Here is a 22,140-nt window from a genome sequence, read left to right on the forward strand (position 1 = left end):
AAAGGTAGCATATAGAAATCTATGTGTAAATCGGTTTTATTGGTGAATATCAATGTTTGAAATTGGAAAAAATCAGGAAACGGGGAACTTATATAATTACCAATAATAAACAATATAAAGGGGAGAAGGACTTCTTCTGATCCTGTGATATCCAGAAAAACAAAAGTATTCCGATTCAGCAAATGGGAACAGAGGCCAAGAGGCTGTCGCCTATATCGACTTTATTTTTAAAACCTTTGCCCCGTCATGAGTGTGCTGCAATATTTCAGGTGCCACTGAAAGCCATGGGGCGTGCAAGTATAGCATCCCTGGAGGACCACAGGTCCCTCTTCGTCGTTTTCTATTGTGACAAAGAGCAGGTGATGTGCTTCTGCCTGCATTTGCAGCCAGAACAATGCCCGGCCCAGGGAGAGCACTGAAGACTTGTTCCTTAGATGAGTGACAGAGAAGGTAGGCTGACAAGTGGCTGTCACCCCGGAAGCTGCCTCCTCAGCAGCTAGCCAGAGGCTTCCCGCTGCCTCACCTGTCCTGCAGCACCGACCTGAGTGCACGCTCCCTGCCCCGTGCAGTCTTCGGGTGGCGGCTCATTTCTCACAGCAGGGCCTCGTGAGGAGCGCAGACCCGGGCTAGACAGGGAACAGGGACCCTGAGTGACCCAGGCCTCAGTTTCCCAATCTGTGGTCCACAACCAACCTGCAGGCGCGCTAGCCTCGTCGCAGCATGGGTGGGCAGTCCGGCTCTGCCTGGCATTGTGAAAGCTAGCCAAGCCGCCATCGCCAGGCGAGTGAGGGCCAGACCCGCCGAGCAGCTTCCCACGGCCCGCGCTCGCCGTGGCGCGCTCGCTCCGCTGTCCTTCGCTTCCACAGCGTGGCGGCGCGGGCTGCGACGCCTGGGAAGCCGAGGGCGCGCGTGCGCGCGACAGGCGGGAACGGGGGCTCGGAGGGAGGCCGCCCGGCGCGCGTGCCAAGGACCCGGGGTACGGTCGGCGCGCCCGCAGGTGGGCGCGGGTGCGCGCGCCACAGGGAGAGGCAGGTTTGAGCGCGCGCGCGTGTGCTCGGCTGGCTAGGTGCGGGATCTGATCAGGGCGCGTGCGCGCGGCAGGCAGGGGGCGGGGTCTGCGCGCGGTAGGCGAAGGGGGCGGGGCCCGTGTGCGGGCAGGTAGGCGCGTGTCCACCCCCAGTTTCCCCATCCCGTGCGCGTGCGTGCGTGCGCGTGCGCGGCCCTCCCTCCAGCCGAGAGCGCGCTCCTCCCGCGCTCGCGCCGGCCGGCGTTCAATCTCCGAGCCGCGCACTCGGAGGAGCTCCTGCAGCCGCCGTCGCTGTCGCCGCCCGCCGTCTCCGTCTCCGTCGCCTCGGGCCGCGACTCCAGACCGGAGGCTCTGCTCGCCCCTCAGCCGTCTCAGGCCTTTCCCGCCCTTCGCCCCGCCGGCCGCCGGCGCCTGGCTTCGACGCGGGGTCGCGAAGATGGAGGTGCCGCGCCTGGACCATGCCCTCAGCAGCCCCAGCAGCCCCTGTGAGGAGATCAAGAACCTCAGCCTGGAGGCCATCCAGCTGTGCGACCGCGATGGTGAGGCACGGTGACATCGGCGGGAGACAAAAGGACGCGGGCGGAGGGGGTCCGGTCCGGTCCGTGGGAAAGGGCGCCTCTCGGGTCCGCGGGAGAAGGCTCCGAGGCTCGGGTCCGTGGGAGAGGGCTTCACTGGGAAGAGGGAACCGTTCGGATCCGCGGGAGAGGGCTCCGCTGTGGAGAGGGCGCCTCTCGGGTCCGCGGCCCGGTGCTGCCTATTTCTGCAGCAGGCAGGTCCTGGATCTCCCGGCACAACCGCCACCGCAAAGGCTAGATAGGTCTCCCTGACCAGAAACTTCTCCATTCCGGTGCAAACCTCCTACCCCGGCAAGTGTCTACCTGGGGTGAGCCTCGTAGTGTTTTAGTCGGCGGGCGGAAAAGCTGCGTTTCAGCACCAAGGACAGACACTAGGCTCCTGGCTCTGGGCAGCGAGCGATTCTGAGAATGTCAAAAAAAAAAAAAAAAAAAAAAAATCTGTGCAGGACTGGGTCCTCTACATCTGCTGGGATTCAGTGTGTGTGGAGCACGTACCATTGTGTGTTGATGTGTCGGTACTCTATTGTTAAAGTTGGCAGCCTCTGGAAAAAATATGATTGATCACAGGTCCAAGTGTTAAAGTGCAGTGTGGGCCCAGAGCGGTGTGCTGGGCTAGTTGGAAGATCAGTGTTGTTGCAGTGATTTGGAATAAAACTTCATTTGTAAAGAAGTCGTCTGATTGCTGATTGGCCAGATAATTGTAAAATTCTGCATATAACACAGTTGAAAATCAGTTGACATGGAAACACTTGACTATCATTGAAATTTTGTTTAACTGTATGTGAATAATGGCTATTAAGCGTTTTAAAGAAAAGTTATGAGAGATATTATTTGGTATACAGTAAGATCATAATATTTAACATCGTAACCCGTATAGGAAACAAAGATCTTGTTTTTTAAGGCATTTAAATGCTAATAACCGGTTTAGGCGTTGATATTTTAAACATTTAGGTAGCGTGAGAGCTAAAGTCCTGTTTACTAATACATTTGTTATTGTTAATATGAATTTATTTTTAATAATTTTGAAACCAAAATTCAAACGCTTTGAACCCAACAAACCTTAGCTTCTAAGAGAGATGTAGTGAGAGTAAATAAATATTATGGTAAAGGCTGCTTATATTTCCTTTATCGGTAGGTAACATTAGTAATGTTACCTTCCTAAACTGCAGCTATTTTTATTTTCTCAGATTGATTTTAGAGGTGAAAGTAGCTTTGATATTTATTTAGTTCGGTGACTTATACGTACTCATTCAAATAGTAAGTGGGACTATAACTCAGTATTGTTCCTCCAACTTCAGTAATATTGGTGTTTTAAATGGCATTCACTGTGTTCATTATAGCTTTTAGGGAAATATTTGTTTAATGAAGTTCAGAGTCACTAATGTACGCTGCTTTTACTATAGTCTGTTCTAGAATAGTAGCTCTTCGGGTCCATTTTTAGCATCTTGGTTGATATTATTAATCCTGCGAAGTGACAAAATTATGTAACATTTAATTGAGGGAGATGCTGGGATCAAGCAATAGCTATGACAATTATTATTTGTAGTCCTCTGATGGATTTATGCTGGACTAATCAGGTTTCATTTTGTAAAATAATGGAAACCAAGGAATATAAAGAACCATGCCATGGAAATGTGTAAAAAAATGGAGAAATTCCATAGAGAGGTTGTCAAATGCTTGTCTCCCTCTCCCCTTTGTGACCCTGTTCCAGTATATGGCAATTTCTAATCAGCTAGTTGGCTTCATAACTTATAGGGAATGACACTTTTTGTAGAAGAGTTGTGTAATGTGCTGTACTAAATCTGTTAACTAGACCCTCGTTAGCACAGTTTCCTATTGAGATACTACAGCTCCCTGCCCTTCGCTCACATCCCCCCCCCTTCAGATCTCACTGCTTCACTTCCATCAACATATGAAGTAGAAAGGCAAGGTTATGGCAACATTTGTAGCTGAAGGTATATTTTTACTTTAGGTCCATAGAGCTGTAGTTTTATTTTATGATCATGGGGTATATTGCTTTGTTTGTGGTTTACTTTTTAATCATTTCACTTTGCTCTTGTTAATTTGGTAAGAAATGGAATTAAACCCCTTGGCAATGCAATAGATATTTCTAGTAGGGTTGCTAGTGTGCTTTCCTTTCTACCTGCAGATGTTTAGAATTGTATCATGTCGTGTGAAGCACAAGCTATGGCTCCTGGTGTATAGCTACCTGTCTCTCATTTCTTTGGCTCTCCTCTTTTATCCTTCGTCTGTTGCTGGTCTTCCTATAAACTGTAGTTTATGCTGAGTGATAGCATCTTCTCACACTATTTCCTTTTATTTCTTTATTTTGTGAAACAGTTAGTAAACTTGGAAGAATATCAGAGTTCAAATAGTCATGCATTGGGTTTTAATAAAGCCAAAGGGTTCCTGTAAATACACATGTGTATTACCTTGTGAGTAGTCTTTCCCAGGCATGTCTGCTTTGTTGCTAGTATGTGGTTCCTGCCCGAGTGCTAATCACTGTAGTTCAGAATGAGGATTTTAGGCAGGATTCTATTAGGAAACTATTGGAATGAGCAGAGTAGCTCTGTAGGCTTCTGTTAATCCCCCAAGCAGGCAAGCACTTCTTCTCCTAGCTCTAGAGTGCTCTAGTGCATTCATTATTGAATACAGCATGTTGCTTCACAATGATTTTTTAATGGAAAGGAAGACATCTGGTTTTATCTGAAAATATTAGAAAGATGGGAATCCATTTTTAGTTTGTTTCTTCCTATAACTGCATGAGGTGCCTACCCTCCTGTGACAAGAAAAAAAATAGCTCACCGACCCTTATACAAAATTCTGTATCAGTTCTGAATCTCATTGTCTTTTTATTACACACATATGTACTCCTCTATTGTTGTTATAGAGAAGTAGGAAAGACTGATTTTTTTATAATATTAACACATGCCCCCCCCCAAGCTTTCTGTCTTTAACAGTCATTATCTCTCTGAATAGGTCGTTTTGTGGCTGTCTAGATTTGGTGTATGGGGTTTATTATGCTTCTTAACAAGTGAACACAACTTAAGAAAACTACAGTTTCTTTGTATTTGTAGTTCTGTGGAGAAAGGGAAGGGGGTTTTTCTTTATATATTCAAAATATAGATTCCTTTAAGAAATGTTATTTATTTAAGTTTTAGAAGGAGCTGAAACATTCTTCTATGCTATGGATATGTGACTTAAACACATCAGAACATTAGGAGCTTAGAGTAATCCAAATGAATAATGGCACATTCCACATTAGATACCCTGGGTAACACCTCTGGAGCAAGCAAATGCCTGAAAAGAACACCTGTGACATGCGCCTTTAATGTCTCAATCACATGAATGTGAGGTAATCATGGCTCAGTCCCACTGACGTGCAGTATGGAATAGCAGTAATGCCATTGCAGATCAGATGGCCAGATTAGCGTGTTGGCTCTTGACAGACCTGTAACCTTGGGCAAGTTACTTAACCTGTTTTAGCCCAAGGCACCCTCATGAAAAATAGGCATGGTAAAAATCATATATGATTTTTGAAATGTAGATTGAAGTATTATATAGCATCGGCCACAATTCTTATTGCAAAATGGAGAAAAATTCTTGGGAGTGGAGTGTTAATCTTCTTCATAACTCTTAAATTGAATGTACTATTTTTTTAACCTCTTTTTTGTAGCCAATATTTGTATCCCTGTTAGTAATTCAGTTGTGTGCTGTTTAGAAAAGCATTTCATGAGGAATTATTCTGAATAAGTTCTGAATCTTAAGAGGAAATTGAAGAGAATGACAGCGGCAATATTCTGACCCACTGTCAGCAACCATCCCAACTTGTCGCTCACAGTCCTAGAAGCTGTTCTGAGCTTCTAGTTCACATCTGTGGCTGCTTCCCTGTGCCTTTGAACAAGTGTCTGCCTCAGCTCCCCCTGCCCTTGCTTGACAATATTTTTCTTCATACCCTTTTCTAACAGCTGCTCTGCTCTGTGTCCTATGTCTCTGTATTCATTTCTTTGCCTCAGATACCACGGTGAGGGTGCTGTAAATTTTCATTAGTGAGCAAAGAACTACATGACTAAATAAAAGCTAAAGGAAGCAGACAAGAGCAAGAAAACCATCAGCTGTGTTAAACCAACTCTTACTCTTGCTGGGAGCTCTATTCAGTTTCTATAGAAGACCAAGAAGTTTTAGAGGGAAAGTCTCATCAAAGGCTATGTGAACAGACTCCCTCCAGTGGCAGAATGACTGTGTGGCCTCAGCAGTAACTGCACTTGACTGGTTGCCCAGGCAGACCTCTCAGAGAGTCACTCCAGGCAGAACACTGTAGATGACCATCAGGTCACTTGGTTTATCTTCACTAATATTTCTCACTCATTTGTCCCATCTTGCTTTTTCTCTAACTTGAGTGAGTCTGCTCCCACTTACTCTTATCTTTATATTACCTTCAGTAATAACAGCAGTTGGTTGCCTTGCTGAAATAAGCATAATACTTTAGTTTCTATATTCACTTCTCTGCCTTTAGTCAGAGTTTCAAATTTTACCTTTTGCCTTGTTGAATACATCTTTTTCTTGGGTTTATTTTCTATTTCTGTTCAATTTCTAAGACTCTCTTAATTCATTATTATTTGAATTATCTTCTTACTGTGCTAATATATATGTACCTCATTTTGTAACTATTTGAAATACTTTATTACTTCAAGACTATAACTATTCTACTGTCTCACTGAGTAGAATATGTTCGTACTTACACAGCTGAGGAGAAAAGTCAGCATTTGTAAAGATTGTAGCAGAAGTATGTAGCAAAGCAGGAACATCGGGGTCAAATGCACAGAGAGCTTGAGCATGCTCTACTTCCAGGTGTCGGAACACAGGGCATTGGCAGGGTGGAGGGTGCACAACAGACCTCAGGACTGAATTCCAGACAGAGTGGAATGTGATCGGGAATAACTAGAATTGTTTGTCTGGAAAGTTGAACATCAGAATTATTGACAAGGAGGAAAGCATGAGGAAAAGCAAATATTTGGAGGCATCTTGATAACTTCAGTTTTTCACACTGAAGAATTTAGGTCTCATGTACATCCAGGTATGCCCTACATCCTTTTCAAGAAGAACTTCTCTACTTCATAGACATTGTATCACTAGAGTAGTACTATCTACTATCGAATACATACATATTCTCTTAGGGCCATCATTTTGTCCATCCATACTACTCAGAATAGTTCAGACTTTCTAATTGAATTGTCTTACTGAGAAGAATGTGGATTTTTTTGTTTTGTTTTGTTTGTTTGTTTGTTTGTTTTGGTTTTTTGAGGCAGAGTTTCTCTCTAATTTTGGAGCCTGACCTGGAACTACCTCTTGTAGATCAGGCTGGCCTTGAACTCACAGAGATCTACCTGCCTCTGCTGGGATTAAAAGTGTATGCATCACTGCTTGGCTAAGAAGGATGTATTTTATACATATATCTTTAAGAAGAAAAAACTGGTGTTGGGAAGTTTCTAGCAGAAAACTTATAGTCTAATGATAGAAGTTTTAAGGTGTTACTTTATAAAAACAAGCTCTTTGCTGCTTAAGAGGGGATAGTGAAATAGAGGTACTTTTGCCCATCTACATAAAGATAGTGTTAGAATCTTAGGCGGCTTATTACTATAAAGCAGAAAAGAGCATTTGTGCTAAATGGAACTTGAGGAAACCACTTGGAAACGCACAAGCTCTTCTCTGAATAGGAGTTCTAGAATGGGGAGAACAGTTACTCATGGAAACCACCTGTGTCATTAGGGAGACCAGAACTTACGTGGAAGAAAGAAGTCTGGATTTGACATCAGTTTCAGAGTGGTCCCTCAGGAGTTTAGTTGTATTTCACTCCTTGAAGGAAAAAGTGAACACAGTCCAGAGGAGGCCAAAATTGGATCCCAAAGATGAACTAAATCTTCAGTCTAGGTATGTTAAAAATGCTGACGGGACTCCAGTAGTTCAAACTTACTTCATAGCTATGGTGGAGCAAAGGGCATCTCAATTGGATTTGTAGCCAGTTTGCCATTTTAATGAACATTTGAACTATGGTTGTGGTTCATTTGCTGCTCTGGAGATTTGATGTATGTACTCTTGGCAATCGTGGTTCTGGCAACTTCTATGAATACCTCTGTTCTTTGTTTTCTATAGCACACAGGAATTGCTACCTACAAGTAGAACAGAAGGTGCCTTACTAGTCATATGCCTTTAAAGATGAGACATACATGGTGGTGCACGCCTTTAATCCCAGCACTCGGGAGGCAGAGGCAGGCGGATCTCTGTGAGTTCAAGGCCAGCCTGGTCTACAAGAGCTAGTTCCAGGACTGGCTCCTAAACTACAGAGAAACCTTGCCTCAAAAACCAAAACCAAAAACATGAGGCATGCACAATTTTACCTTTACTTTGATTTTAATGGAGTCTTGTTTCATCCTCCAAGAGGAGAATGCCAATGAATTTCTCAGTCTTTAAAATCTTAAAAGCTAGTGACTAAGGCCAATAAGAACCAAGATAATCTTGTACATTTATTATGGAACCAGTTCATATGATTATGTCTATGATGTTAAACTAGGAGTTAGTTATCATGGTCCTTGAGCCAGATCCCCAAACCTGCCACCTGTTGATATATGTAAAAAACATACTGGAACACACATGCCCATTTTATCCAACTGTAGTAATTTATGTTTATAAATTTATTTTCATATTAATTTCATATTATCAGTGGCTACTGTGTTCCTACAGCAGAGGCAACTGGCTGTGACAGACCACTTAGCCCACAAACCCTTTAAAATAGTTACCTTTTGAGCCTTCACTAAAGTATACACTAATGCCTTCTATAAAAGACACTGTGGCTAAAGCCTATACTATAAAGACTCAGAGCTAACCCCTCCTGCCAGGATAAAGATGCAGAAAGCTTGTGAAAGAAAATTGTAGATTGACATGGCTTTTGCATATTATCAAAGTTTTGAGACTATGTACATCATACAGAGATCCATAGGAAGTCAGTGTAGAAAGTTAGTCCTTTGTGGGGTTGCTCCAAGATCGATGACCCTGTAGGTCCTTGTGTCTGAGTTTAGGAGGCGTTGTTTCTATGTGCAGGCATTTTCAGGTAAACTTACAATTCTATGAATATGTTTTTAAGGATCAGAGGTGGTATAAACTCTGAAGTCATGTAGATTTATACTAATAAGTATTAACTAAGATTTATACATATCATATTCTGTTAAAAGAGTAGTTGAGGCAAGCATGGTGAGACATGTCTATCACTGTAAAGCTTGGGAGGTAGAGGCTAGAGGGTCAGGAATTCAAGGCCAGCCTGAAGTACAAGAGATCTGGTCGCTTTGAACATGCTTTAATTCTGAGTCATAATGACTTCAGCTGCTATTTTGCTGCCAAGTTCTGGAACTTGTCAGAGACCATGTAATTGTTTTGAAAAATATTTTCTTATAAAATGAAGGAAAGCTTGTCACTTTTCATTGCTACAGTCTAAATCCTGCCCCTCCAAAGACTGACTTTCTTTAGCTTTAGTAGCAATTTCTGAAATCTTACAGCAGATAGCTGCCAGTGTGGTCAGTAACAGCGGAAAAATTAGCTCTACTAATTAACAGATAGCTGACATTTTAAACTAAATTGGTCTCAGTATATCCATGTTAAACTTGGTTAATAGTTCTTGTTCTTTTTAATCTAGAAATGCATTTTAATTTTATAATCGCCCATACTTCATCTAGGTAATTAAAAGGATAGCTATACTTCAGACTTAACTTCATTCCTAGTATAATTGTACACGACACAAAACTCATCCTAATCCCTTAGTGTGTCGAATTTGTTCTCTGAGAGTAAGGAACAGATAGAGACACATGAACCTAGACTAAAAAGAACTGAATGCTGCCCAAAATCTATTTGAAATTTCACTTGAGCTTATATTTTCCCATACCTGAATATAAGCTATAGCAGATAGAGCCCAATCTTCGTAATTGCTGTGCAGTAAACCAAGTTTTCTCTTTGATGTCTACTCAAAGTCAGGTACTGCAGCCCAATTTGATACGTGCTATTTGTGACCCAGTAGCTCAAAATAACTCTAATGACAAAGAAAGCTAAATGATAATGTTTGCTGATCCCTTAATCATCTCTGTCCTAAAAAAAAAAGTTTAAATCTCTTGTCAGTGGGTCTGGTTCTCAAAATGTATGCCAGGGACAACCTGTCAGAACACACCTCACTCCCTGAGTTTGTGATTGATTAGATCTGGGGTGGAGGCCACTAATTTGTTTTTTAAAACGCATTTCCAGATGTGTTACTCTTAGTAATCTAGTATCTACACCCGAGAAGCGGTGCTCTGAGGAGCATGACCAAATGGTTTCTCTAAGGTAGGGGAGTGATATTAGTCAATGTCGCATTGCTCTGGGGGAGTACCATAACCACAGGGATTTGTAAAGAAAACTGGTTTATTTAACACCATAGTTTTGGTGATGGAAGCCTTACACAGCATAGTGCTGGATCTGGTAAGTGTTCCCTGTTTTTATCACCTCATGGCACATGGCATCCTGATAAGAGACCCAGTATTGGGGCGAGGGGAGGAGAAAGAAAGAACATAGCAAGACACAAGACAGGAAACTAGGGAGAGACCAGGGAGGTCTTTATAACAACCCTCCTACATGGACTAACTAGGGCCCAAAATTACCTTAATATTCCCTGGGGCAGTGACCTCGGTGACCTAGTGACCTCTCACTAAGTCCCACCTCTTAAAAGGTCCCACCATCTCTTTTACATTTAATTTGTTTATTTATTGATGTATTTATTTCTTTTTGTGACCGTGGGTATATGTAATGGTGCTTATGTGAAGGTCTGAGGACAACTTTGAGAATTAGTTCCCTCCTCTGTCATGTGGATCCAAAGGACTGAACTCTGGTCATCAGCCTTGGTGGCAAGTGAATTTACCTGCCTAGCAATTTAATTGGTTCCACCATCACTTACTAACGCTGCAATGGGGACCACACTCCCAACACATGAACTTTTCTTAGGGGACAAACTATACCCAAACCTTTAGAGAAGAGTCAGTAATCTCCCTCTGCTCCTGCCAATTAATCAACATTCAAGGCAAACATTTGCGAGCTTTGTGATTATACTGAAAGGGTGATATATGAAATGGGTTGATGATGGCTAAATGTGCTAGATTGGGGGTTAGATATCTTGACACAAGTGAATAAGATAGGAACGGTTTAGTGAAGGGGATCTAAAAGGATAAGCTTGGTAATAAGTCATCAACGTCATTTCTGGACAAGTTGGGCTTGAAATGCCTGTGATACATATATAAAAAGAAACATCTGGAAGAAAGGCTACTAGAAATATTTATCTGATTCTCATAGGAAGAGAGTTGGAGGACAATTAGGGAAATTTAGTAGTCTTTTCCAAACTGCTTAGTTGCTCTCTGTCTCCTTTCATAGTGTTGCTTTCTGTCTGTTAGTCAGTGTTGATAACTCATTGTGGGAGTGATAGGATCAGGAGCTGGTGCCTGCTTGGTTGGCTGGTTTGTCATCTACAAGCTTATGATATAGTTGTTTTCTAAAGATACTGCTGCGGAGCTTTTAGCATGGAAACAATTTCCTTACTTTTAAATGGTAAGGTTTTCATGTTTGCTATGGAAGGTACTAGATACTTTTTTCTCTCTTAACAATATAGTTTGCTTTGAGGAAAATATTCATTCATAAAACAAATGAAATGTTGAACCTCAGATTCGCAGAAAAATAATGGCAGTGGAGGCTAAAGAGAAACTAAAATGTTTGCCTGATTTGAAGTTTGTATTTGAACATATTTTTCTAAGATATCCTTTTGACCTTGAACTCTCAATTTTAATGTTCAATGGGACATTTGTTTAGTGCCAGTGTCAACAAAATATCTTTCTATACTTCGATTTTGTACTTACAATTATTTTAAAATAAATCTTTTCATCTGTTTAACAGACATCTTTTTATATAACATTTTGTGCATCATTGGTGGGGCCTTTGGACCTAGTATTATGTGTTGTCTTCTGGGTGCAACCTACCTTTTTCTAGGACTTCATACTTTAAAAGACCTTTCAAAGTTGTTTTAAAATGAGTAACAAAAAAAAGAAGGAAGTTCAATTGACCAGAAACCATTGATTTTGGAAATTAATATTTAAACTGCTTGCTTTGCTGAAAGCTTTACTCATAAAACTCTAATGATACAATTTACAGCAATAAAATTTGAAATAATGATAACTCATCAGGTACAGGGCAGCCACTTCTAGTCAAACATGTTTCGTACTGTGTTGTAGTTGTGTGTTTCCCTCCACACAGTCTTTACAGTCTCCCAGACACTTCTCAGGGTTCCTCTGGGTCCACCGGCAAACGTTTCCTGTGAAATCTCCTTCATAGTCTAAGGGCTTTTTTCCAGACTGCTTTGTCTATGGTTTAATACTTCCCCATCTTAATTTTTTGACATGTGAAGACCACTTAAGATCCATTTTCATCTAACATTTTAATGGTAATCTTAAACATGTTTCTTGGTACACATTCACTAGGCTATTTACACAGATAATTTATGTCTTTACTTACCTTCATTATACTTTAAAATGCAGATTACTTTAAGGTCAGAAATCTGAAACATAAATTTATGAAATACATCAATCATGGAACAGTTATTTTCCCTAAAAGTGTGTTCTCTCTCAGTGCTTCAGAGGAATTCCTCAGAAATGCAAAATAGCAATGACATGCAATGCCAGCAGGTTACTAATGCCTATTACTCGTTACTCATTCTCTAGTATTAAAAAAAGAAACTCCATGTGACTTGTCCCCTGACTCCTACTCCAGCCTTATTTCTTACTATTCTTCTTAACTGCTTCTATTTTTTTTATTTCCTTTAATAGTCCAACATAATCTTTGAGAATATTAAGAAAAACAAACCTCTTACTTAAAAGATAGTTTTGAATCTAGCCAAGTTATACACACTTGTAATCTCAAGGCTCATGAAGTTTAGGTAAGAGGATTCTGAAGTCAAGATCATCCTGAGCTAACTAGCAAGTTTCAGCCAGCCCAAGCTACATAGTGAGATCCTGTATACCTATTAATAAATGAATAGATAAGTTTTTTATGTTATAAAACCAATGGGACATGAGAGGAAATAGATTTTTTTTCAAAAGAGAGAGAGAGCGCACTGAAAGTAAAGCATTAAAGACAGATCCAGCCTTCATGTAGGAAGGAAGTGAGGTTCTAGAAATTAACCTGAATTTGTGATTGAAGTATAAATTTTATGGATGGTGCATCTCAGAACAGAATACTAGGTTTGGGAGTAATTTGAAGGAGAACAATTTAAAGCAACATTTCAAATTATTTCAGAATTGAGGTGTCTTCGACGCCCAACAGGATGTGTAGCAACTGGCAGTCACACTGCCTTTTTTCCTTCCTTCCTTCCTTCCTTCCTTCCTTCCTTCCTTCCTTCCTTCCTTCCTTCCTTCTTGCTTTCTTTCTTTCTTTTTTTTCAAGACAGGTTTTCTCTGTGGCTTTGGAGCCTGTCCTGGCACTAGCTCTTGTAGACCAGGATGGCCTTGAACTCCCAGCGACCCGCCTGCCTCTGTGTTAGGATTAAAGGAATGCACCAGCACCCCATGCTGCATTTCTTTAATTGCTGAAGATCTATTGTTGTTTCTCAAGGGTAGCATTTATCAGGATACAGTCTTCAGCAGACTTCTGAGAAACATGAACTTTTGGTGTGGCAAAGTTGTCAAGCACGGAAGGAGTAGGTGCCAGAGGAAAAGATCTCATACCTAATTCTAAAACAATCTCACCTAATTATCACCTACCTGATTCTAAAACAATCTATGACCAAAACCCATGTAACCAAAGAGGTTACCAAAAGAAAAGCATACGAGTTTATTGAGTAGCTCCTTTGAACAATATAGGGCTTTTAGAAATGAAGACGTAAGAAAATAGGGAAAACTGTGTGTATTTCATGCTTAGTGTGATGAAGAAATATAGCATTGTAGAGGGGGTAGAAGTTGAGCACTGAAGTTTGCTTGTTCTGAGTCTTCTCTGGGCCCTCAGAGATAACCATGTTCTTTCCTTCTAGATATAGGGAGGATAGTTCAGGAATGAGTCTTATAACCTTAGGAAGAATGTCAGAATTTTCCATGCAGGTAAATTCTTCATGGGTTACATCAGATGTTCACTCCAGTACAAGTGTACACAAAGTAGCACGTCCTGAGCCCCCATCAGAAGAAAGTCAGAGAACTGAGAAGGAGCTGTGACTGCCATTTGACAAGGGGATATTTGTTGCAGTTTTAGAGGCTAAGTTTGACTGAGCTTAAGAGTTAGTACGAATAAAAGAAAAAAATAAAAATGTCCTGAGAAATTTAGATATAAAGGGAAGCAACTACGTTATCTGGAAAAATATGTAGCAGTAAGGGCTTCAAATTTGCATGTATATTCATGTGCATGTTACTAGACGGTGATACACAATTGTAGAAGAATGAACCACAGTAGACACTGTGGTTCTACACTCGTCTCCAACCTACTGACGAGCAGCCAACAATTACGCATGTCTACTGAATGTGTAAGTCACAGTCTTCTATCAGGTAAAAGGGTTTTAGATATATATAAAAAAAGAATAAAAAATTAGTCTAGGGGTGAGACTAACTTAAATTTTATATATTTACCATTACAGTTTAAAAGCAATGTGTGTTTATATTATGTTGGCAAGGTGTGGACTTGCGATAGTTAATCTTAACTGTCAACTTGTCTGCATTTAGAATCACTCAGGAGACAGACGTCTAGACCTGTGTATGAGGGTTAACTGAGGAGGGAAGCCTAGTGGTAAATGCGGGTGTCTCGTCCCTGTGTGGACTGGGACTGAGTAGGAGGGAGGGAAGAGAACGTGGCGAGCACCAGCACTCGGCATTCTCTGCTTCCTGACTGTGGGTGGGCACAGTGTGACTGACACCTCATGCTCCTGCTGCTCTGTGATGGACTACATCTCCTTAGAGAGTGAGCCAAAAATAAACACATGTCCCCCTCCTCTTGTCTCTTGTGAGGTATCTGGTCACAGTGACTAGAAAAGTAATGTACAGATTTCCTCTGGAAGAGCTACTTTTGCCTTTCCATAACCTTTAGTTGGCAGGTGATATTACACTGATGTGGGATTCCCTTCTGTATGAATATGTTTTATTACCATTGATTAATAAAGAATTGGCTTTAGGCCTATGTCAGGGCAGAATAAAACCAGGTGGGAAATCTGAACAGAGATGAGAGAAAGTAGGCTGAGTCAAAGAGATGCCATGTAGCTGCCGAAGGATACAGACTCTAGGACTTTACCTGGTAAGCCATAGCCTGTGGCAATGCACAGAATAATAGAAATGGGTTAAGATGTCAGAGTTAATTAATAAGAATTTTAAGCTAATAGGTCAAACAGTGTTTTAATTAATATCGTTTCTGTGTGATTATTTCAGGTCTGGGAAACAAATGAGCAGTCTCTGCCTACAGTATACTGTATTACCGTTTAGAAAAACATATTACCTCCTGTATTTGTTTTGTAACTGAGACACTTTTTCACTATCACCTATGAAGGGAATTTGAAATTATGGGAGAATAAAATATCTATTCTTATTTAGGAAGGTAGATGTCATTGACCTTATCAATTTCATGACAGTTCTCTGAGCAAGCCTCATTTTTAAAAGAAAACACATCAGAGTGCAGTATTGCCTCGTTTACATGCCTGCATGGTGAACACTGGAAAAATATAAAATAACATTAATTTGTCAACAACAGTACTTAAATGTTTTAAGATGCAGGTTTAATTTTTTTCTAGGGCAGAAAGATGTACATCCTCATTTTCCCTATAGTAGACAGTTGTGGTTTTTACATCAAAAAGCACCTTCCCTTGGACAGTTGTGGTTTTTGTATCAAGAAGCCCCTTCCCTTGGAGTGTCTCAGTTATTTCTATACATTCTGATCTCTGTGATTAGTATGCTGCTGGTGTACATTGCATTTTAAAACATTTTATATACAGTTATCTCACAATGAACAAGTAAATATGGAGAACAGCTATCCAAAGTGTGGTACACAGTGATTTATAAATCATTCAATCAAAAAATAATAAATGCACCCATAAGGATTCATAAACAGTACATAAGAAAGAATAAATGTAAGTTGAGTTTTCCTGGATAGATATAATAGCATTTCATTACACCTGTCTCATTCAAGACTTGGTTCTTTTTAAAGATGGTTATGATACAAACACTTAGTCTTTTATACCCAGGAACCCAAGTATGCTGCCAGTGTCAACTTTTGACTAAGAGAAAACTTACATTGTTATTGTTCAGTCATTGTTACTTTGCTGTTGACAAACCACAAAAGACAAAATCCTGACTTTAACCTACGTCTCGTTTGTGCAGGGACCAGTACTCTGAGTTATCTAAGCCCTCAGCTCAGGATTGTTGATTAACTAGCTGGTTGCTCTTAGAATTACATATTTGGCTTTTATGCCAGTTGTTTGGCATCAAAAAAGTTATGAAACATCTTTGTATGTACCCCTTAGAATGTAGATGATATTAATACTTGTCATAAACTTCCCTAAGAACTAAAAATAGGGTTGGAGAGATGGCTCAATGATTAAAAGCACTTGCTGCTCTTGTAGAGGACCCGAGTTCAGTTCCCAACACCCACAATGGGTAGCTCACAACTACATGTAACTCAATTCTAGGGGACCCAACACCCTCTTCTGGCCTTGGTGGGTACCTGATCATGTGTGATACTCACACAGACACACATTTTTAAAAGTGTATGTTAAGGATTTAGACTATTCCCTTGCTAGTGTAAATGCTCTTAAGTTTTTCTAATACTGAAAGTCTCTGGTCTGATGTTATATTTAAATATTTATTGTGGTTAACTGAGAACCTACTTACACTTTAATTTACCTAGATAGTGGGAGAGCCTTAATTAAAATTATCAGCTGTTTTTTCATATCAAATTATCTCTTTTATTACAAATATCTGTTGAACTTTAGAAGAACTGTTCCTGTTTCATGTTACCATCTGTCAGAGGCTTTCCAGCTTTACACACTGAGTTGTTTTTAATACTTTCCAGTTATGACACAGACTGAAAAAAATTACTCGCCTTGAAACACATTTAGTACTATGATCTTTTATCATTTGTGGTTTTGATTTTACAAAGAAAGGGAAGAAGAAGCCAGTACATTTTATTTTATCTTGCCCGTGAACCTATGTACATATATTTTCAGTTATCTAACTTCAAGGTTAAAAGAGGTCTCCTTTTCTTTCCTCTTTTTTTCAACTTGGTATGTATGTGGGGAGGGGTGTGTGCATACATGCTTTCATTTGTTGGATGTTTACTATTCTTCAGTTCAACTTTAGCAGATCCATATCTGCTTTAAAACTTCTTAGATAATTTGACTGAGATCTAACACCAGATAGGGCTATTAGAAATGAGCTCATGAGTAGGAATGTGAAGGGTTAATCATGCACCATTTTCTATGCCAGTGAAACCAGAAATTTGTGTTTCTGCTGTGGACTGGAAAACCTATGTGGCACGTGAGGATCAGCCCTGTGGGATAAACAGGTTTTCTTGGCTTTTCATACAATCTTAACGTTTTAAACTAAGGAGCATAGTATAGTAACTGCATTGAACCTCTTCTCACTTCTGATTCTTGGGCTTCTGAGTTTGATGATAGCCACACTCCCCTGCTTTGACCTCATAGGCTGCCGTCCAGAAAGCAGAGGTTTGGGGGTTTTGTTTGTTTGTTGGTTTTATAAAAAGCAGGTGTCAGAGTATTCCCTGCTTAACTGTCTAAGACTGTGACAGCTGGCTTCCCATGTCCTCCGCTGTAAACCCTAACCCTACAGGAATAGTGGCTATGACCCAGGGCTGTGTTTTTATAATTTATGATTTTAAGATTGAAAACTAGAATGAAATATTATTTGGATCATAACTACTGTATACTTGCTTCTCAAAAAATATTACTTATTTGGATGTGAAACTATTATTAGAAATGCATATTACAGGCACTAAAAGCCTAGATACAAAGGGAACTGCGTGATGAAGAACAGCATAAACGTGAGGTGTATAGAAAAGAAGAACAGTGTGACATGCTATATATAAGTGAAGCTTGAAACATCCTACTTGTGTATGTAGCGAGCAGCACAGCACACTCTGAGCTCAAAGGAAACCTTGAGGACAGCACTCGGAGATGTTCTGCAACAGGATTCTGTTGGCAAAAAATAAGGGGAAATGTCTATTTAAGAGAGAAGCGTGAAATTAAATTTAGAGATTATTCACACATAAATATAACATCAAAACTAAGAAATATAAGTCTCTTTTAGCACATGGATTTGCTAAAAAGTTCTTGGATATATTCAGACACAAACAAATTTCAAGAAAATGTGATTTCAAAAGAAATAAATCATTAAAGATTACCAGGGGTATTGACAGCCTCCGTATGTTAGCAAAGTTATATAATATTAATAATTAGACCAAGTTGGGGGAGTAGAGTTTTAATCATTTCCTTTTACATGAATGTAAGTTGAACCAGCTAACATGGTGTAATCCAATCCAGAAGTTATGTTTCTCATATGTGGGTTATTACCTCATTCTATCCTGGCTGGCCTATGAAGAAACAGAACTTAGAGAATCCGAAGATACTTACCCAAGGTCACACATCTCCATCTGTCTTCCTAGTAGGCATGCACTTAACCATTCTGTAATTAACAGTTGGGCACCTCTGCAAGTGTGATACAACTGTCAGCATAGAAAAGCAGCTTAGGCACTAGCATAATGGAAATTTGTAATCTGCGATGGCTGATTAGAAGTAGCAAAACAAGTACCCAATTGAAAATGAAATTGCAAAGTCTATATTGTCCTTTGCCTTGAATGTGAGGGCTGCCTGGATGCACTTAGCTCCTGCCCCTGAACTCTTTTAGCCAGATTTGGCCATCTAATTTTAATTATGGTGTCAGTAATCCCAGGGCTAGGTTTAAACAGGAGCATAAAGGCAAGACTCCCCCAGAATATTGCTTTTTGTTAGTCACATGGAACTATATTAAGTTATGTATTTAACATAAAGCAATAAAAAATACATTTTAATTGTTTTTGAAGGAAATGTAAATTTTGCTATTATACGTTATTTTGATATTTTCAAATATACAGAGAAGTTGTAACTGCTCTGTTCTAAAAGCGTGTCTGGCAAATCCTCAGGTGGTGCAGATGGAACTATCTCCTTCTGGTCAGGATTTGAGTCCAACCTTTCCTATATTAGCATCCAGAAATAAGGTATATCTTTGGGGATGCTTTCTGGTCCATAATTACAATAATGTTGTTGGATTCTCATTTCTACTTCTTTCTATACAGCTATGTCTAAGGTCCTACACTGGGAAAACCGAGGGTATATCTCCTCTATGAATTCTAAAAATTATTGTATCTGATGCTGCTGCACTCTCTCCTTTGTCTTTTAATATATCTTCAATCAACTGCATAGCCATTTGATTGTTTTTTCCTTGTTTTATATTTTTATATTTACAAATTTTACTCCCGATATTACTGTCCTGTTTTGTTATCTAAGCACACATTACTCACGTATCCACTGATTTTTTTTCTTGCAGGTTTCTCACATCTGGTCACTCCCTCCTTGTTTTTGGGGGTTTGCAGATCAGCCTTATGTTCTCCTCTGTCCTTTCTCTGTTTTTTCTCAGGGTTCAGTGGTCAGCATTTACCATCTCTCTCATGCTTCTTGTCCTTTCTCTGGCTTTTTGGGGGGTTTAGTGGTCAGCACCACGTTCTCTTTTGTACTTCTTGTTCTTTTTTTGGCTTTTTTCAGGGTTCAGTGGTCAGCATCATGTTCTCTTTTGTACTTGTTCTTTCTCTGGCTTTTCTCGGTGGTCAGTGGTCAACCCCAAGTTGGGCGCCATTATGTCAGAGCCCCTAGGCCCCAACATAGAAACTATTTTTCCCCAATTCAACCGGTACAGCAGTATGAGAAATAACGAGACACAGTTCACACAGCCATCTCAGAAGGGCATCTCAGGCTTTATCCATCCTGAAGATTACCCGTTTTTATTATACCAAACATCTTTTATTCCCCAGGTAAACCCAGGTGGATACTCATTAATATTCTCTTTCTGGGGGAGGCAGGGCTAGCGAAACACCTACAACTTAAGTCACCAGCTTTGGAAACAACACCTCTCCCCAGGCAATCTACATTTTAACAGCAGAGAAGGAGCCATACATCCTGGCCTTTGTTAGATGGCTATCTTGTTTGACAGAATTGTAGCTGTCTTGAAAATTAAGTATGGCCAGAGTGCCCGCCTATAAATATTTTGTATAAAATATGGGCCCATATCCATTGTGTAAATGTACCACATTTTCCTTAACCATTCTTTGGTCGAAGGGCATTTAGATTGTTTCCAGGTTCTGGCTATGACAAACAATGCTGCTATGAACATAGTTGAGCACATGTCCTTGTGGCATGGTTGAGCATCTGTTCGACATATACCCAAAAGTGGTATTACTAAGTCTTGAGGAAGGTTGTAGGAATGTAGATACTTATTAGTGAACAAACATGCATGGGTTTCTGGCTCTTCCAGCCATTCAGAGACCCTAGAAATAGTAATATTTTAACAGAGATAGCCACACCTACAACTTGGGTTTTACACTCTGCCTGCCATTCTCTACTAAACTAAACCATAGCTCTTAGAGAAGTGATTGATTTCTGTACTTCCACAGAAAAATAGAACATGGGCTAGAATACCTTGCTGATAGAAAAAAGTGAGAATTCATGTCTGCTGCTCTACAAAAGTTCCTGAACCAGGGTATCTGTATAATGGAAATGTATCACTCCCAATATTAGAGGGTAAAGTGTACAGTCAAGGTACTAGTAGGTTCCATACCTGTTAGGGCTTCTTTATGACTTAAGATGGTTCTTTGTTGCTGCACCCTTCCAAAGGTATTAGTGCTATAACCCCACTTGGCAAAAAGTGCAAAGAATAACTATACTAAAAATGACAGGTCCTAAAAAGTTTTAGTAAGAGTCACACCCACTCCTGGAAAGTGGTGTGGCTTCTTTGGAAAAATAGTCTTCTAGTTCCTCAGTAAATTAGAGCTAGCATCTGATCTTCTAACTCTTCCCATTCCTAAGAATATACACAAGTGAATTCAATGTGTGCACATACCAAACCTTGTATACAAATATTCATAGTATCAGCATTTGTGATAGGTACAAAGTAGAAACAGCTGAAATGCCCATCAGCTGCTCAGCACAAAGAAAAGGTGGTCTAGTATACAACAGAGCCCTGTTCAGCAATAAACATAAATAAATGAATAACATAGCATAGATGAATCCGGAAAGCAATATATTGCTTGAAAAGAGGAGATAATGAAGAACCATGTGCATTGTTTACAGGAAATGTGTAGAATAGATCATCTGTAAAAACACTTGGCAGAGTACTGGCTGCCTGGTGCTGAGGGCATAGGGCAGGGTATAGGTAAAGATGGGGTGGTAAGATGTGAGGGTTTTTTGTTTTTAAGAGGGACAAAAAAAGGATCTGTGCTTCATTGTAGGAATTGATGTACAAATATATAAGGCACTTTAAACTTACTGAGAAAGCCATATGTAAATATTCTTAGCATAATCTGCCAATGTTTTTACCCTGCATGTCAAAAAATGCTGTCATTAGGAACTGCTTGTGAAATATTTTTTTAAAGTAGCATTCATGTTTGGATAGAAAAAAATGTATTAAATCATGTATTTGGTCTGCACTCGGTATTACTGATCAACACAGTAGCAAAAATATGTTAGAATCATCTAATATTTAAAATATTATGGCCAGAATTATTTTCTTTTGTGTATATAAATGTTTCACTTCCATGCATGCCTGGTGCCCACGGAGGCTACAAGCAAATCCCCTGGAATTGTAGTTCAGATGGTGGTGGAGTACAGATTTGCATGTTGGGCTCCCTGCAAGAGCAGTGTGCACTCTGAACCACCATGCATGCCATCACTCCAGCCCCAGAATTGCTCTTACAGTCATGTCTTCACTAAGGTAGGAGAGCTGATTACAGATGCACACATGGCAGAGCTGAGATGGACTGAGTGCTTAGTGCATGATGGTGAGTTTTGCTTGCTGTTCTGTCAGTTTTTATAGGCAAAAATCTCTCTTTTTCTGTCATTTATTTCAAAATCTTATTTAAAAAGTGATTTATGAAGTACGGGAAGGGAGATTTTAGCTTAATTCTTAACTTCTAAGCAAGTAAGAAAGCTTGATAAAAGTAGTTAATGTTAGCCGGGAAGTGGTGGTGCACACCTTTAATCTCAGCACTCAGGAGGCAGAAGCAGGCTGATCTCTGAGAGTTCAAGGCCAGTCTGGTCTACAAAAGCTAGTTCCAGGATAGGCTCCAAAGCTACAGATAAACCCTGTCTCATAAAAAAAAAGACAAAAAAAGGAGTTAATGTATTGATTTTGTCTAAAATTGGGCCTGTGATAGTTTTAAATTTTATATTCTTGACATAATAAGAGCTTTATA

General features: G+C 40.1%; 1 protein-coding gene across 1 annotated transcript in view; it reads left to right on the forward strand.

The window, feature by feature from the left end:
- The first annotated feature begins 1,239 nt into the window (after nt 1–1,239).
- The window catches only part of Phyhipl (phytanoyl-CoA 2-hydroxylase interacting protein like), a 35,229-nt gene continuing 14,328 nt past the window's right edge, over nt 1,240–22,140 (forward strand). Inside the window, exon 1 of the mRNA XM_075980012.1 lies at nt 1,240–1,566. Coding sequence (XP_075836127.1) covers nt 1,464–1,566 — 103 coding nt within the window. The 5' untranslated portion in view covers nt 1,240–1,463. The remainder of the gene's footprint in view (nt 1,567–22,140) is intronic.

This window comes from Microtus pennsylvanicus, chromosome 7 (assembly GCF_037038515.1).
Source record: "Microtus pennsylvanicus isolate mMicPen1 chromosome 7, mMicPen1.hap1, whole genome shotgun sequence".
NCBI classification, from domain to species: Eukaryota; Metazoa; Chordata; class Mammalia; order Rodentia; family Cricetidae; genus Microtus; species Microtus pennsylvanicus.